The sequence below is a fragment of the Crotalus tigris genome, unplaced genomic scaffold, assembly GCF_016545835.1.
Source record: "Crotalus tigris isolate CLP2741 ecotype Arizona unplaced genomic scaffold, ASM1654583v1 scf7180000019068.10715455, whole genome shotgun sequence".
Classification (NCBI taxonomy): domain Eukaryota; kingdom Metazoa; phylum Chordata; class Lepidosauria; order Squamata; family Viperidae; genus Crotalus; species Crotalus tigris.
Window position 1 is genome coordinate 2,367,011 of NW_024097358.1, and position 13,414 is coordinate 2,380,424.

The following is a 13,414-nucleotide window of genomic DNA, read 5'->3' on the forward strand; positions in this document are numbered from 1 at the left end:
CTATGTAACGTATATATGTTTTTTATTTCTGATGCACAACTATGGCTAAAACTCAACAAAACAGGTTACCAGGGCACCACTCCATTGATTTCATGTCCGCTTATTCTTCCTGAGCAGGGTTGAATGCTTTATCTATAATTCAGAAGGCTACAAGCTGGGTCCTGAAGGACTTGGCAGGTCCTGGAGGAGATGCTAAACCATCATTCTACAGAGGTAGGAATACTGTTTCAGTTGCAGCAACAAAGGAGGTCAAAAAGTCTCTGTTTTGTCGGGCTTCTGTCAGAAACGCAGCCAAGGCTATCGTACTAAAAATGCCGGCTTTTGGTATGTTGTAAGATTCTAGTCAACATCTTCCCAAAATTCAATACACTGAAGTTCAGGTTCCAGCTGAACCAATAGCGATATTGCTGTGGCTTGACTTAATCAAAGGCATTTATTATGTTTTGCTAAGTTACAGTATTTAAATCTTTCTTGGTCAAGAGGAAAACAGGGTCATATATAATCTAAGCATATACATAATGTTTTTAAAAAAGGTTTATTTCATTTAGATACAGGTAGTCCTTGACTTATGACCACAACCCAGTCCAAAATTTTTGTTGCTTAGGCAAAGATTGGTCAAGTTGAGTTTTGCCCCATTTGATGCCCTTTCTTCCCACCGTTGTTAAATAAATTAACTGCCGTTGTTAAGTTAGCCACACAGTTGCTAAGTGAATCTGGCTTCCCCATTGATTTTGTATGTCAGAAGGTCGCAAAAGAGGATCACGTGACTTTGGGACACTGTAATGGTCATAAATATGAACCCGTTGCCAACCAGTTGAAGTTTTATCACGTGACCCCCCCGGGGGATGCTGCAAAAGTCGTAAGTGTGAAAAAGTCACTTTTTTCACTGCCGTTGTAACTTTGAATGGTCAGTAAATGAACTGTGGTAAGTCAAGGACTGCCTTTATTTATTTGTTTATTTATTTGATACTACACGATTACATATTACATGTTCACTTATTTGTGAACATGTAGTAATAGTAATAGTAGCAGGTAGGTGCTTTCTAAACCATAGTGCCCTGCAAATCCTAAGTGATGATTTCTTCAGCAAAACAAAAATTAAGCAACTCAGGACTTGCTAGGTCTGAATCCGGCCTCTGATTCATTTTGATGGATGCACAGACATTTTTTTACCAACCGAGGCTGAGAATCTCCAAGAAAGTTTTTGAGATTCATCAGAAAGACCGAACAAAGCAATGAATGAGCCTGCACAATTTACAGTCTCATAGATTAATATTAATGTTATAACTTGAAGTGGTAGTAGATCAGTAGAAGTAGTAATAGTGGTTTATTAATTGATTAGTCTTATGACCAGCTTAAATAATAGATCATTAGTCAATACATTTTTAAAATAAAGACTAAGTGCATAGGAAATTTGCCATTTCTAGCTCCAGTGCTAAATTACTTTTATAGGTAACCCAACTGAGAGCACCCTGTGTAATTTCATATATGACGGTTTAAATATCCAACTCTTTGGCTCTTTGACAAGAAAAAAGAGCAAAATTTTCTAGGGGACAGTCTGAAACATGTGACATCCTGTAAATCTTTCTCCGATTAATACATCGAAAGAATCAGCTGCCACTTTCAAAGAACTTGTCAAGGTTTTCCTGGGTCTATATTAGATATTTAATTGCTGACAAAAGGCTGTCCAAAGTCAACTAGCCAGTTTCCATAACTGAAAGTGGCCTTGAACCCTGATCATACCAGTCCCAGTTCTAGCATTTTAATCATAAAATTGTACTAGTTCTGTTTCATACAGCTAATTAATTAGTTCCCTATGTATTGAACAGAGGTATGTGAGTTGTCTCATTTAGTCAAATGCTCCAGTTGAAATCAATATGATTTGAACCTTCAAATTGATTCAGATGACTAGACCTCCAACAGGAAATCCAATTTGATCCGCTTTAGGTTACTAAAATTCATGGGTGCAGAAAGAGCTCCCAGTTGTTTCAGACTGATGAGCTATTCTGAACTGTGGGTCAGATAATTCTACTCCTTGAATAATCCACTCCTGTTGTCATTTTTGAAAATTGGTACAATTTAGTAAGGAGAATTTCTTGGCAACTTAAAGCTTTGGAGGCTCCTCTACATATCCCAACCTTGACAGTTTCCATGTGGGTAGACTTCAAATGCCAGAATTCCATTGGATATGAGTTCTAGGAGCTGAAGTCCACTCACAAGAAATTGCCAAAGTTGGCAAATGCTTCTGCTCTACCATGTATTGAATCTGCAGATTAGCTATTGTTGCAAATGGGAAAACTTTTAAGATATATTTCAGAAGAGGTGGTGACATGTCACCAGCATTTTTCATAGCAGCCACCCCTTTTTAATTATCCCGTCTGATTCTCCTCCCTCTACTTGCAGGTAGAATGAAAACTTACAGAGATTTACTCTTCTGAGCTTTTGGATTCATGCTGGAGAAGAAATGCTCCAGTTGAATCAATATGATTTGAACACAACTGCTTTGGGCTGTTGTTTTTTATGTGGTGCCTTCCTATTGGCTGATTGGTGTGTTGGTGGCTGGCAATTGGCTGTCGTTTCCTTGTGCTGGCAAGTCCTCGGCTCCTAAATACTCGATAAGCTAATGGTAAATCAGCACTCCTGTTAACTGACATGGGGCCCATTTCTCAGGCTTCAATCACTACCCTGGCTGTTTTTGTGCCTGCTCGACCAACAATCTTAGTAGTTGCAGAATTGAATGTACTGTATGTCATTGTTTATTGCAATGTGAGGCTACCAATGAGTTTGGGTTTTCTCGTCTGATCGCTCGCTTGTGTTCTTGCAATCTGGTGGTTAGCTTCCTCCCTGTTTGTCCTAGTCACCTGGGCAATCCACTCAGGGGATCTGGTAGATCACATTGGAAGTATCAATCACCAGCCATCGACACACCAATCAGCCAATAGGAAGGCATCACATAAACACAACTCACAGAACAGCCCAAAGGACATATTTCAGTAGAGAGAAATTCCTTGAAGATGGGATCCAGCATGAGTCCAAAAGTTTGGAAGAGTAAAATTTTGGTTCTGGTGACCGACCCAAATTCATTTTTGCATCATTATCCTGGGACACATATATTTGCCTTCGATCATGAAAACTTACAATTCCGTAAGCCTCAGTGTCTTGAAGAGTAACCACGAAAGAGTGGTCAGCCGGTTACCTGAGAGATTTCTGGGGACAAAAAGAGAAAGAATTTACAATTAATCAGTCGTCCCCTCCTCTTTGCAACTTCATTCCCCTCTGCAAGCAGATAGTGCAAATTGAAATAAACAAACAAAATTGTTAGAATGGAAAATATTACAAGTTTGGAATTAAACCAGAATTCCCTTTCCATTTAAATCCTAAAATAAGAACAATAAAGACAAGGGGAAATCGACTGTATGTGAAATGCTCTCTCTGAGCAGGGATAGCAATGCCTATTAAATTAGGAAGAATCTGTAGCTGCCATTTCCAAGGATTAATTAGCAATCTAATTTTAAAGGGAAGTAGATCCAGTAAATAAGCAAATATTGATCAAAATAGCGTATATTCCAGCCATTTTGCATTTTTAAAGCAAAACTGAATGCCCAGAATAATCCAGAATCTGTTTATTTGTACATCAGAATCCAGCAACTGATAGAAATTATCCAGATTAGCAACTATGTATTACTTTATGGCTTTTTAAAAACCCATTTCATTGCTCCTAATCCATTGTCAATATATGAGCAAGTAATAATAGTTCGCTACTAAAGTTATCTATTATAAATAACATATAGTTATGTCAGTGGATAAACACATAAAGTATATAACTATCTGGATATAACATGAACATTTATGATTTTAAAGAAGCCTTTATTTCTTACTCGTTATTATCTCAATCTTCATAAGGAGACAGTACTAACATAATCTTCAAGGTTGTTTCACTAATTCAAATATAATTATTGAGTTTCCTACATGACAGTACTGACCGGTGATTAAGTCCCAATGTGATCTGCTTTATGTTTAGCATTAGGTGTCAGATGACTCAGTTATGGCTTGGGGCTATCTGTGATCCTAGTCACTGTGATTAACAAATCATGGTTAACAAAGTCATGGCTTAAGAAAATTTGTAAATCCAATCAAGAAAGGTAAAGCTATGAGCAAAATTAATGTCACAGAGCATAAAATAATATAATATGGTATAATACAGTAGGGTAGGGTAAGGTATCATATGGCGTAGTAACCAGACCAGTTTACTAGACTGTTAAATTCTGTAGACTTTGCATGCATGGGTTAATTTTTTGCTATATGATAGCTCATTTGCATAATAACATACTGACATTTGAATGATATAATGTGCATCAATTACATCATTTGTTTAGTGCCATCATCATGCAAGTTACCCAAAAAAAATATTACGTACATCACCCCAATGATATTCACTCTCCAATTTAACCATCAGCAAGTAAAGTCATACAAAAGTAGAAAGCAAACATTTTCTCCATAAAACAACATAACAAAGTTCCTGCTTGTAGCAATAAGAAGTTTGTGGGAAGACTTTACGTTGAAGAGCATATTTCTAGGATCTTTGGCTTTCTGATTCTCACACTACAATGTGTGCGTAGTCCGATGCAAACCTTAGTATCTTAAAAGTAGAGAAGACCATAATGATCCAGGTGGTAGGTTGTATATCAAAAACAAAGAAGAGGGCAGAAAGGAAACTTTACAAAATCAGAGTAAGGAATTTTAACACCAAGGGAATGAGAGAGAGAGAGAGGGAGACCTAAAATTGTTTCTCACATCTTTGTGTTATTCACGCTAAGACTATTGCCATGGCAACCCAAGATCAACTTTATCATACAGTCCCCACTCCAGCTGAGAAAGGCATAGCTCCCCCCTTAAAGTGTGAAATCTATTTACCCCAGGAAGTATTTATAAGCTAGCATCCTCAACTGCCCCTCCCCTTTACTCTTTCTCCAAGACATTTTGGGGAAATAAATTGTTTAAAGGAGTGAGGGAAGAGGAGAGAAAGAAATTACAGTAAAGAATATTTCATTTGCACAATGCAGTCAGTTTAAACACCTTTGATGTTGTTGACCCATTATATAACACTTCTGCACATAATTATTTTAAAACATTTAAGTATATGATGTAAGGATGCATGCCAGGCAATATTTTAAAAAAATGGGGGGAGCACTCCCTTGCTGCCCTTTTTTATAGATTTATTTAGAAATAGCCTTAAAGAAATCCCACCCGTTTTCATTCACAGATTTCTGCAATGTGTTAACTCTGCTACTATTTGATGTAAATTCATGAAGAATTTTTTTTCTTTTATAAAACAAATATTCATATCTCTCCCATATTTTCAGCATACGTTTTCCGGGTTCTTATACTGATACTTCTTTTAATGTTCAAGTTTCCATGGTAAACACTTTTTTCCATTGGGCCTGTCAAAAATTATTATTGTTATTATTGTTGTTTTGTTGTCATCTGAAGAAAGGTACACCCTAATGGATTCCATTCAATATTTAGATAATTCTCAAATTCAGTCCCACACATATCCTTGAAACTTTCCCTTTATATTATATGTTTTGACCCAAAGCAGTTTTACACCTACACCAGAACAGTAATACTTCCATGCAACAATGCTTCGGCGTTATGGTTTGAATAAAAATCAGAACAACAAAGAACTCCTTTGATAACTAACCAAAGAGAGAAGCAACCTAGAACTAAGGAGAAACTTCCTGACAATTAGAACAATTAACTAGTGGAACAACCTGCCTCCAGAAGCAGTGAATGCACCAACACTGGAAGTTTTTAAGAAGAAACTGGACAGCCATTTGTCCAAAATGGTGTAGGGTTTCCTACCTGAGCAGGGGGTTGGACTCGATGACCTCCAAGGTCCCTTCCAACTTTATCATTATTATATTATTACATATACATACAATGCAAAATTATAATGTAGCTTTGTTGAGCAGATTGTATATGAATCATCTGTAGTGTTTCTGGCATAAGGAAAGAGTGTGAAATCATAATGTGGTTTGGGGAAACATATTACGAGAACCCAACCACAGTGCTTGATAAACCATGGTCAGCGGCTTAGCACATGATGAGAAGCCAACTGTGGCTTGTTCAAAAAAACGTGACTTATTGTGCTGCTTGAATCAGCTTGCTCTCCCTTGCAGTACGTATACATAGACAGCTTCCTAATCTAAACCCTTTATTCATATTGGATTGCCAATGTGTAATATATTATATTTCTCCCCAAACCATCCATATTTCCACTGTTCTCTCACTCACGCTGTGTCTCTCAACACATGCTTCCTAAGAGTTACGCAAGCCACAGGATTCTTCCCCTCTTTCACCTGAGCACCATTCTTTCCCAGCTCTACTGCACATTATAATGCCCTCTTGTTGTGACCTTGTTTGCTGCCACAAATGGCTAGGTGCATGAATCGTGAGCAAGAAACCCAGAGGCTCATTAAGGGCACGGCCTGTTAAAGGAAATGCTCGGAGCCAGGAGAGAGGAAGTCACGAAGCAAACCCTGGGAAGCCACAGCCCATAACAAAATCACCATTTAACTCTTTGCACACACCAAGCCACCAGCTGCTACTCTGGGTCCTGCTCAAGGCTCAGGAGATCCAGAGAGACAGGAAGTCTTCGGCGTTCAAATACCCTTCTGTTCAAGGAGAACATCTACGCATTGGGGAAGAAGCTACAGTTTGATCTCAGTTTGCAGAGATGGGACTGCAAGACTGAGATGATGGGAAGCAGAAATAGCCCCAAACTAGTAAGTGACCCTGCCCTGAACGTTTTTGTGGGAAGAAGAATCAAGTTGTCCACCTGACTGTTTTCTGTTCCATTTTCCAAGCATTTTAAATGAGGTTCTCACTATGTCATCAGGTGGTGTGTTTAGTTTAAGGTGCTAAGTAAACTATACCATTATGGTCTTCAAAGTCCATCCAATGTATAATGCATATGTACATTTACCAATGCTGCTAACATCGGATGTTCTTGCAGCCATTTTCTCTATGCTCTTGCTAACATCGGATGAAAATGCAGCCATTTTCTCTATGCTTTTAGAATTAGTTGGTGCTGGGAGGGGGGATCGGGATGAGAGTTCAGTTAGTCATAATAATAATAACTCTGCCATGGGAATCCAAAAACAAATGTTTTGGCGGGCTGGAGAGCTGGGGAGAAAGCCCGGCCACTTCAAACTAATTGGGGAATGTGCTTTATGACTGTTTATTGGGGGTGGGAATTGTACTGTAATTGTAATTGAATTGTAATGGGTGGAAGCTGGTTAAGGAAACATCCAACCTAGGAGAAATTTTCTGACAGTAAGAACAATCCATGAAATAGGTTGCCTCCTGGAATTGTGAGTGCTCCATCCCTGGGTTTTTGTTTTCTTGTTTTGTTTTGTTTTTAAAATAGACTGGACAACCATTTGACAAGCTGCCTCCTGCCTTGAGCATGGGGTTGGACAAGCTCTGAGGTTCCTCCCAGTCCTATGATTCTATGGTCTAGTGCACCAATTGAGTGTGCATCAACCCTATCATGTGGGTCTCCGGACGCAATTCAAGGTGTTGGTTATCACCTTTAAAGCCCTTCATGGCATAGGGCCAGGTTACTTACAGGACCGCATTCTGCCACATAGTTCCCAGAGACCGGTGAGGTCCCATAGAGTGGGCCTCCTTCGGGTCCCGTCGGCCAGACAGTGTCGGCTGGCGGGCCCTCGGGGAAGGGCCTTCTCTGTGGTGGCTCCGACCTGGTGGAATCAACTTCCCCCCGAGGTTCGAACAACTCCCACCCTGCCGGCCTTTAAGAAGGCTGTTAAAACCCTCCTGTTCCGGCAGGCCTGGGGCTGATGTCCCCGGGGGGGGCGGGATATGATCGGACTCGCGGTATGACTGTGGTATGACTGCTTTATTTTACTGTTTTATCATTGTTTTTAACTTTGTACGCCACCCTGAGTCCTTTGGGATTGGGCGGCATATAAATACTGTAAATAAATAAATAAATAAATAAATTCAAAAAACACTGTACTATTGGTACTTTCTTTTATCCTTTTACCAAGCAGGTGGACCCCCTTCCAAACAAATCAAACCGGCTGTCCATCTTACTTACTTATTTTAAGAACGCTTGGGAGAACCTAGAGATCTCATGAAAATAAAGAGCTGCTGTCAGCTTTCCTTGATTCTTTTATACAGACCCATCAAGGGAGATATCCACCTTGATGCTTCTGAATGGCATCCTAGAGTTTCTGATTTTGTGAACGTATTCCCCACATTTCCCATTTACAATATATCTAGGTGCGTACGCAGGCATTCAGCTAGCTGCTAACTAGGAAGATGGGCAGCGTCAGAGCTAGAAGAATGAAGAAAAGAAAACCTTATATCAAACCACTCTGGATCATTCCCGATGCATTTCTGTGGAAAACAAACAAGAACCGCTCACTCGGGTGGCATGCCAGAACGTACCCTGTGCTCCGATTCCTGGCAACAGTTTGTTTGCATTTTATTTAAAGCTTCTGAGATTTTCCAGAGGAATTTTCTCCTTGAAAATCCAGAGCAATTGGAAGTTTAGTGTGAAGGGAAATGGCATGTTTGTTTTTCCCTCAATTAAGCGCCAGCAAGAAAGGCTGCACTATTAAGAGGCATTTTTATTCAGCTAAATTAAGCCAGATGCCTCATTAATGACACTTACCCACAAGAGCCCCTGTAATTAAGCTGCAAGCTATATTATTGTGATCAGTCCTAGGCAATAGCAGTAGGAGATGCCTGCTAGGAAGGCGCCCTTAGCATCCTCTCCTCCTAGGGATGGTGAGTTTGTTTGATCATCAACAGCAACAAAGACCCTTCCCCACCCTCTTCAAGCAGGCCTTCTCCTCAATGGCTGCCTTTCACTTCAGAGCTGACACTTCTGTGTGTTTGTTTGTGCACAGGCAAGTTTCTCGTTGCATTTTAATAACAGGTTGCCAGCTTTTTTTTTTTTTTAAAGCTGATTTGGAGGATAAGTTGCACAAAGCTGCCAATGATAAGAGAGCACGGTTGGAATAAAACTAGAAGTGTAACGTGAACTTCTTCAAGCACCTGGTGGTAGTCCTGGTGGGGGGGGCATTGCCGTGTCCTGCATGACATACAAGGGTGAAACCACTTGACCTGAGACTTTGGAAAAAGTGCAGAGAAGAGCAACTAAGATGATTAAAAGCCTGGAGATGAAAACCTATGAAGAACGGTTGCAGGATTTGGGTTTGGCTAGTCTAGAGAAGAGAAGGACTAGGAGTGACATGATAGCAGAGTTCCAGCATTTGAGAGGTTGCCATGAAGAAGAGGGGGTCAACTTATTTTCCAGAGCACCAGAAGGCGAGACAAGAATCAATGGATGGAAACGAATCAAGAAGAGAAGCGACCTGGAATGAAGGAGAACCTTCCTGACAGTGAGGACAATCAACCACTGGAGCAGCTTGCCTTCAGACGTTGTGGGTGCTGCATCCCTGGAGGTTTTTAAGAAAATACTGGACAGCCATTTGTCCAGAATGGTATAGCGTCACCTGCTTGAGCAGGGGGTTGGACTAGAAGACCTTCAAGGTCCCTTCTGGCTCTATTCTGAATTTGAATTTGAGGAAAAAAACGGCTAGGCCTAGAGATGATAGGTAAACTATTAAGATGTGCTGTTTTGCATTGGAATTTGCATGCATTGCTCACGACACATACCATATGCTTCAGCCATCCCCTTCCTGTCAAGAATCTGTCGGGCTTTTTAAAGTCCTTGAGAGAATTGAGAACATTACATTCTATCTCAGAGTAGCTTGTTTTTCCTCTGTCACTGAAGCCAATGGCCTAATTAATGATTGTAGGTTCCTTGGTGTTCTCTGAGTTTGGATGTTTTCTTGCAGATATTTCATTACCCAACTAGGTAACATCATCAGTGGAGTTTGTTGGGAGGACGAGGAGAAGAAAGGGGGGAGATGGAGGAAAAGAACAACTATGGGGTCCTTGGTGCTCTCTGACCTTGGCTGTTGTCTTGCAGACATTTCATTACCCAACAAGGAAACATCATCAGTGCTGGAAGAGAGTGGGGTTTGGTTCATGTGATGCAGCCCAGCATTTCCTTGATTTTTCAGGCATCTGAGCCATTCCTGCACATGCTCATTAAAGATTCCTACAAGTGTGACAATTGATCCATCCTTTGTTAATGAAATCCACAGAAATCCTTTAAACAAACTGCCATATTTCACATATCAAGATGCGTTTCCCCCCCCCCCGAGCTATTTTAAACTTATTTCATCTGCATGTCATTGTTAGCAAGGTATCAAGGATGTCATTGTTAGCAAGATAGCAAGATGGCAAGGCTGCCAATTTCTCACATCAGCCTACCCCATAGAAAATAAAATTCTAACTTAGCTGATCTAAAAGCAGATAAGCAAGGGTTGCATTTATTGGTGAAGCAGTACCTATCTGCATAATGCTGGAGACTGTGTGGGTATGAGAAGTCTCTGTTCCCAAAGTGTTACAAACTAAAAATTGACACAGAGGAAAGATAGGGTAAAGAAAGTGATGCTGCATTTATCAAAAATTGTATCTACTGTATGTTTATTTCAATTTAATGTTTAATACAATAGGGCACAAAGAGTTGTCTTGAATTGCGAGATAAGATAGATAAGATAACCTTTAATGTATTTTTTTTTTTACTGTGGGCACAACGGCACACATCAAAAATGAAATTTAGTTGCCTGCTCTCAAAGTGAAACACATACATGGCACACACCTAAACATACTATGAACAACATATGTATAGACCCACACCCCTACATATACATAACAATAAATATTAAATACTGTCCATCTTGAATACATAACGGAAGGAGGAAGCTTGAGAGTTCACAAGGTTAATGCTGTATGGAATGAAACTATGGCAGCAAATGAATTTGATGAATGGATTAATGAAAGAAAGAAAGAAAGAAAGAAAGAAAGAAAGAAAGAAAGAAAGAAAGAAAGAAAGAAAGAAAGATAGATAGATAGATAGATAGATAGATAGATAGATAGATAGATAGATAGATACAGTGATCGGATTCAGCCTGTTTGCACCACTTTGGCAGAACCGGTAGCTAATTTTTTGTTGCCCAGGCCCAGAATGGACTTCCGGAAGTAGTATCCACACAGAGAACCGGTTGTTCACATATTCGAATCCCACTACTGGATGGATGGATGGATGGATGGATGGATGGATGGATAGATAGATGGATAGATAGATAGATAGATAGATAGATAGATAGATAGATAGATAGATAGATAGATAGACAGATATTAGATAGATAGACAGACAGACAGACAGACAGACAGACAGACAGACAGACAGACAGACAGACAGACAGATAGATTAAATAAATGAGTAACCTGTAACCCATCTTAGTGTAATTTCAGGACCATTTAAACCAGAGATCACATTAAGCTTCTGCCCACTTTCCTACAGAAAGGGATTCTAACCCTACACTCACATATCAAGTGGGCAAATATCTTCACCAGGTTTATACAACTGCACCAATTAATTAGATAATGATGTTTTGTTGTCCTTTTTTTCCTTTTCCCCAATAACAAATAGTTGTTTTTAAACTATTTCTTTCTTTCTTTATTTGGTTGCATTCTTTTTATTATAAAGGCTGGTCAAAGACTGTAATAAGGATATTTGATTCGATTTGAATCCCCCCTCTCCCCCCCTCTGACCTGTCTAGTTTGGTGGATGTTTTCCCTCACTTAGACAGAATGTGCTGCCTTTTTTTTTTTTTTTTTTTTACCCCTACGAATAAATGTTGAAAAGTACACCAACACATCTCAGGAAGCAGCAGCGCTTCAGTGCTTGCTGTGGATTAGTCTCTGCAAAAAATAGCCTAAAGTGAAAACTTCAATAAATCAGCACAAAGACTCTGCAGGCTTCAGCCAAGACAATGCCTGTCAAAGGGCATGGTGAACAAAGTCTGTCAGGATTTCTATGCTCCCCTCACTCACAAACAGGAAAAAGTGAATGAGTTAGCAGAACTGGATTCATTATTAAACGGATGGAACAAGTGGTGTTTCATGGCTGCGAGGCACACTCCCTCCCTCCCTCCCTCCCTCTCATTTCCTCACAAAGACACTGCTTGGGATCCTCCAAGTGTCAGGAGGCATGCATTATTCTGTTCCATAAATATGGAAATAAGGAGAAGAGGAAAGTAAGCTGACATTTGTAAGCCATTTTTCACTTACAAATGTGGATCCACAGAATTCAATCATGCTAAACTACAGTTGGTTGGAGAAAATAGGATAGCATAAACAAGGAGTCAAAAGGGGGTGTGTCTGACTCCTTGTTTATGCCTCTTATTTGCTTCTCCAAGAAGAGGGGGTCAAACTATTCTCCAAAGCCTCTGAACGCAGGATACGAAGCAATGGATGGAAACTAATGAAGGAGAAAACCAAACTAGAAATATGTCAAAATTTCCTGACAGTTAGAACAATGAATCAGTGGAAGAGCTTGCCTTCAGAAATTGTGGGTGCTGCATCACTGGAGGTTTTTAAGAAGAGACTGGTGGGCTATTGGATTGAGCTGTGGTGAGGCAGTGATTAGAATGCAGTATTGCAGATTAACACTGCCCACTGCCAGCAGTTCGATCCTGACAAGTTCAAGGTTGATTCAGCCTTCCATTCTTCTGAGATCAGTAAAAGGAGGATCCAGATTGTTGGGGGCAATAGGCTGACTTTGTAAACTGCTTAGAGAGTGCTGTAAAGCCCTATGAAGTGGTATGCATGACCTGCTCCTTCATATTGCTTTGTTTTGCTTTTAGGTTTATTCTGTGCAAAGAAATAACGGAGAGAATGCCTAATAAGTAGCTATATTTATGGAAATTGCAATTGCCTTACCTTCCCAAGAGAAAACAAGCACATTTATGTTTGGGAGAGGTCAGAGAAGGGTAAAGGAGGACTGGCATTTTCAAGTAAGCTGGAAGCACATTGCAATTTCTCCCTTGATTTTCCATTGGCTTCTTAAGCCAATCTGAGATGCTGGTTCATACAGGTAAATCCTAAATGTAGGCTTCTTCCAGCCAAATGCTGTTAATAACTATGCTGAAATCTGTTCTGCAACTTCTCAAGCGTGTTCTCCTGACTAAAAAGGCTCTTTCTCAAATTGGATGGCTGAGAATTTCTTTCAAATTTCTCAATATTTGTGAACTTAAAGGATGAGTGCTGGTTGCTGCTGCTGCTGTTTTCTATTCCTCTGAAGCTCACCAATTCTGCTCAGATGTCCCAGTCTAAAAGGAACTAATGGGAGAAGTTCCTTCATGCTGTCTTAATGTTTGCTTGGATTTCATGGAAAGCAGGAAGTAAATCTGATCGCCAGAAAGAGTATTTTGTAATGAAAGAACATCCTTCAATGAGGTTTTCC

The 13,414-nt window shown here is 39.9% G+C and overlaps 1 protein-coding gene across 2 annotated transcripts in view; it reads right to left on the reverse strand.

Annotated features, from left to right (window-relative positions):
• The window catches only part of NTRK3 (neurotrophic receptor tyrosine kinase 3), a 295,014-nt gene that overhangs the window by 192,519 nt on the left and 89,081 nt on the right, over positions 1-13,414 (reverse strand). For both annotated transcript variants that reach the window (XM_039358815.1, XM_039358816.1), the window contains exon 4: positions 3,139-3,207. In XM_039358815.1, coding sequence (XP_039214749.1) covers positions 3,139-3,207 — 69 coding nt within the window. The remainder of the gene's footprint in view (positions 1-3,138; positions 3,208-13,414) is intronic.